The 4,524-nt window shown below is 64.4% G+C and overlaps 1 protein-coding gene across 1 annotated transcript; it reads right to left on the reverse strand.

The window, feature by feature from the left end:
• Positions 1-709: 709 nt before the first annotated feature.
• MEF2B (myocyte enhancer factor 2B) lies at positions 710-4,145 on the reverse strand (the record flags this gene model as incomplete). The annotated part of the gene is made up of 8 exons (XM_080633918.1): positions 3,800-4,145; positions 3,401-3,604; positions 3,196-3,324; positions 2,958-3,120; positions 1,899-2,044; positions 1,642-1,738; positions 1,461-1,554; positions 710-1,016 (listed from the first exon to the last, which is right to left on the reverse strand). Exons 1-8 carry the CDS (start codon positions 3,851-3,853, stop codon positions 710-712), a joined length of 1,194 nt encoding a protein of 397 aa, XP_080490044.1. The 5' UTR covers positions 3,854-4,145.
• Between the last annotated feature and the right edge of the window lie 379 nt (positions 4,146-4,524).

Below are 4,524 nucleotides of genomic sequence, written 5' to 3' on the forward strand. Positions count from 1 at the left end.
AGAAGTGGTGGTGGAACACAGGAGACAGCACCGCTCAGCTGAAGTGGGTCAGAGCATGGGGCACCTCTTGCCTTGGGGCGTTAATGACCTGCCACCGCCTTAGCCTGCTGCCTGGCCCCAAGAAGCTCACACCAGACACCCCGACACCCCCAGTTCTTTATTGGTGAGAAGATAATAAATAGAAGAGAGGCCCTGGGCTGGGGTTCGGCACCCACCACCCCGGCTGCCTCCATCCCGCCTCACTGCGGGACCCCAGCAGCTCCCATCAGCCGGTGCAGGATTGGGCCGGGGGGTGCAGGGCTGGACCCGCTGCCGGTGCTCTCAGTCCTGCTGCCACCCCGTGGCACTTCTCAGGCATTCCCAGTCGCTGGCGCAGGCACAGGCGGACAGAGAGGGACGCACCGCGTCCGGCACCGAACAGGGGATGGAAGCTGCGCTCCTCACCCCTGGGGTCCCGGCCTCGCAGGGGGCTGCGGGGGTCAGAGCTGCAGGAAGGGGGGGCTCAGCGGAATGTGGGGGGCACCGGGGTGGGGAAGGGATTTGCTGGGAGCTGCAGCCCCAAGGTGGTGAATGAAACCCCACGGGAAGCCCTGGGGCACCGCTGACCCCCAGGCAGTACTGCAAAGGGCTTCCTGGGGGTCTGAGGATGGGGATGAAGTGCGGGGCTCCCCCCAGTGTCATCCCACCCCCCTGCACCCCGTCGGCCTCGCTATCTCTGCCAAGCGTCCATGGCCTGCGCTCGTCGCATGGGGACGGGGACCCGCTGCTCCTCGGGCAGCGGCCGCGGAAGGGCCAGGGGGTACGGGTACCCCTTGGCGTAGTCGTCCCGTGGCTGGTGGTCTCCGGGGCCCCGGGAGGCTTCGCTCAGGGAGGCCAGGCTGGCGGGGGGCGGCTGCGGGGTGCCCGAGGGGCAGCCCAGCCCCGGGGAGACCCGCTCCGACTTGATGCTGATGGCTTGGTGCTGCGGGGAGGCGTCGGGGGCCGGCTCTTCAGCAGGGACAATCCGGCTGCTGACCCTGGGGAAGGGGAGCAGGAGTGAGGCCGGGACTCCTGCAGCCCCTGCCGAGGTGCGTGGGGTGGGGAGAGGCCGAGCTCATCCCCCTGTTCTCCCTCGAGGGGCTGAGCACCCCTAAACTCACCTCACCTGGCTCTGCCCAGCCAGGCACTGCTGGGAGCCCAGTGTGTGACTGGGAGGGACATGGGAACCCCATCCCCTGGGAAAATCCACTTGGAAATAGGCTCTGCCAGCAGCGGTGGGTGGGGTGGTTCCTGGGGTGACCCCATCTGCCCCAGTTTAGAGGTGAAGCTGGACAGACTCCAGCATGGTGGGAGAAGGGGCTGTGCCTTGGGTGCTGGCATCACCCATGGCTGGGAGGTAGTACCCACGGGTGCAGCAGCTCCCCATGAACAAATTCATCCCCAACCCGTGTCTCCCACCCTGTGGCTCTTCCCATCCTTACCCCAGTGCTGCCATGTCCCGTGAGTGCTGCCATGCTGTGGGGCCAGGCTGCAGGAAGCCGGGGGGTGGTGGGGCTTCACCAGCCCCAAACTCTGCTGAGCAGGAGGCCAAGAGTGAGCGGGGGGGGTTATACTGGAGGGGGGGGGGCTGTGCTGTCCTGGGGCTGAGGGGTCAGGACTTACCGGCTTGGGCTGGGGTGAGGAAGGGGAAACTGGTGATGCTGGAGCTGCCGGGGGTGAGCACAGGGCTCAGGGTCTGCAGAGCAGGGTACAGTGGTCGCTGTGGGAAAGCGGGTGCCCTCATCAGGCTTCGTGCTGCCAACCCCTTGGGGAACCTATAATGCAGCATCGCCCCTCAACCTCCTTCCTAGTGATGGGGCCACACTGTGCCCACGCGGCAGCAGGTACCACAGAGCTGGTGTCCCCCCCATGGCACTCACCGTGGTGGTGCCACCGCTCCGGCTGCTCACCAAGCTGCTGTGGGCTTCCCCGCACCGGCCCTCGGCCCCCAGGTACAGCGGGGGGGGCGTCTTGGTGGCCAGGGCCCGGTTCAGGCTGCCAGAAGGGAAGAGGGGGTAGCTGATACCTGGATGGACAGAGGGATAGGACGATGCAGGGGGTGACCCCGAGGGATGAGGGGTGCCGGGGGGGGATCCACATGGCTGTGGCCCTGGTGCCCTCAGTGCCTTGCGTGCCTGCATGGTGCTGCGCTCAGGTAAATCCACTTCCTGAGCAGCGGCACCACCGTAGCCACACGCTGCGAGTGGAAACGGTGGCTGGGTCCAGCCCAGCGGCTACAGCAGCCTGCAGACATCCCCAGCTGGACCCTGCTGCAGGGAGCACCCAGCTCCCCACAGAGCAGCCTCCACAATGGTACCTCCAGCATGGGGATGTCAGCCTAGGGCCACCACGCTGCCCCCACGGAGATGGGGATGCTTCATGCTGAGAACATCACCCAGATGCCCTCACACCACCTCCACCCACCCGGGGGGTTCTGCTGGGCAAGCTCCAGCATCGTTTTCTGGCTGCTTTTCTGCTGCATGGCTCTGGAGGCACCCATGTCCTTGTCACCACGTGGTCCAGTGCTATACCCTGGGCAGGATGAGCCCCTCATGCTGACTCTGAGCTCTACCACACGGGAGGGTGCAGGGTGCTGGCAGGGTGCAGGAAGCATCTGGAGGGAGGCAGGGCTCCCTGCCCACACACCCACCGCAGCCCCGCTCCTGGTAAGTCCCTGGGAGATGTTGTAAGAGGAGCTTTGCATGCGGTGCCTGGATGGGAAAATCCCTGTGGGGCCGGCAATGACAGGGTGCCCATGTTGGGGATGTGGTGCCCATGTTGGGGATGTGGTGCCCATGTTGGGGATGTGGTGCCCATGGTGGGGACGGGGTGCCCATGGTAGGGGTGCTCATGGTGGGGACAGTGCCCATGGTGGGGACGGCGTGCCCATGGCAAAGTCTTTCTCCCTGTAGCATCCCTGGTGATGGATCTGAGCCTACCTGGGGGCAACGGCCCTGGGGAGCGTCCTGGTGGCTTCGGCGGTGCTGGTTTGTAGGCAGGCGGGCGGCCCTGGCCCTGCGGGGACGCGCTGGTGCTGCTCAGGGCCGTGGTGGTGGCCGGTGGGGAGCTGCCATAGGCTGCCTCAGGCAGCGGTGCTGGGCTCTGCAGGGCGAAGCAGAGCTCAGGGGCAGGGAGGGGACGGGGACCTCGGGGACCCTGAGGACAGCAGCGACTCACATAAAACCTGGGTCGTGCCACCGACAGGTCCATGCCCTCGCTCAGCCTTCGTGCCTTCTCCTCGGGATCCGGCCCCTCGTCCACCTCCAGCTCGTGGCTCTCCAGCCCCAGCCCTTTGCGCTTCAGTGTCTGCGGGGAGCGGGGCTGTGAGCAGGGCCCTGGGATCCCCCCCCCCCCGGCTCTCCCGGCTGCCCCCTGCTGCTACCTCGAGGATATCGTTGTTGGTGCGGCTCTCGTGGGGCTCGCTGTACTCCGTGTACTTGAGCAGCACCTTGTCCATGTCGGTGCTGGCGTACTGGAAGAGGCGGTTGGTGCTGTTGAAGATGATGAGGGCGATCTCGCAGTCGCACAGGACGCTCAGCTCATAAGCCTTCTTCATCAGCCCGAACTTCCGCTTGGTGAAGGTCACCTGCGGAGCAGGGAAGGGGACCGGATGCTGCCCTCAGGACCGCTGGATGCAGCCCCAAACCCTCCTCTTGGCTCCCCAAATCCCTTCCACCTCTGGAGGACCCATCCCTGATGGGAGCAGAGCGGCGTTGCTCCCCTCCATGGCCCCGTGGCTCCCCGTCCCCCTCGTCCCCACTCGTCCCCATGCAGGTCCTACCTGCCGGTTCCGCTGATCCAATATCCGACTGATCTGGATCTTTTTCCGGCCCATCTTCACCTCCTGCACGCCAGGGAGGGCTGGAAAAGAGCAAGAAGCCCCTTGAGCCTGAGCAGCCAGGGGCCGCCACTCGTGTGTCCTCACCCCTCCAGCCACCAAAAATGGGTTTTGCTGGAAAAAAAATGAGTTTTCAGAGGAAATTTTGGCTTTTTTCTTGTGCAGCAACAACTGAAAATGTTAAAAAATTAAAAAAAAAAAAAAAAGTGGGAAATTCTGTGAGGAAAAAGGAAGAAAAGCCCCGTAGCTCTCCCCAGCCGGTCCCACTGCCCCTGCTCCATCTCCCCACACACCGGCCCCAGGGACCTGCCCATGCCAGCCGGAATGCTGTGGTGCTGTGATGCCAAGTCCCTTGCCGGGAGCATGGGATCAGCCTTTGCATCCCCAGTCCCCCATCCGAAGCCGTGGGGACTGCTCCGCGCTCACCCCATGCACTGATGTTGCTCACGGCAGGGCCGTGGGATGGGGAGGGCGGTTATAAGGGAGGCCGGGCTGGCTGTGGGGAGGGTCTATAAAACAAAAGGGCTGTTTTTAGGCTCAAATTTGGGGTTTTCAGACTAAATTTGACCTCCGCCATTCGCAGGTCAGGAAGTGGCTGTACGAGGAGACAGCAAAGCGAAACCACCCACCTCTTCAGGCCACGTGAGCCAGCAGTGGGAAGGATGAGG

The sequence above is a fragment of the Psittacula echo genome (assembly GCF_963264785.1).
Source record: "Psittacula echo genome assembly, chromosome: 24".
Lineage (NCBI taxonomy): Eukaryota > Metazoa > Chordata > Aves > Psittaciformes > Psittacidae > Psittacula > Psittacula echo.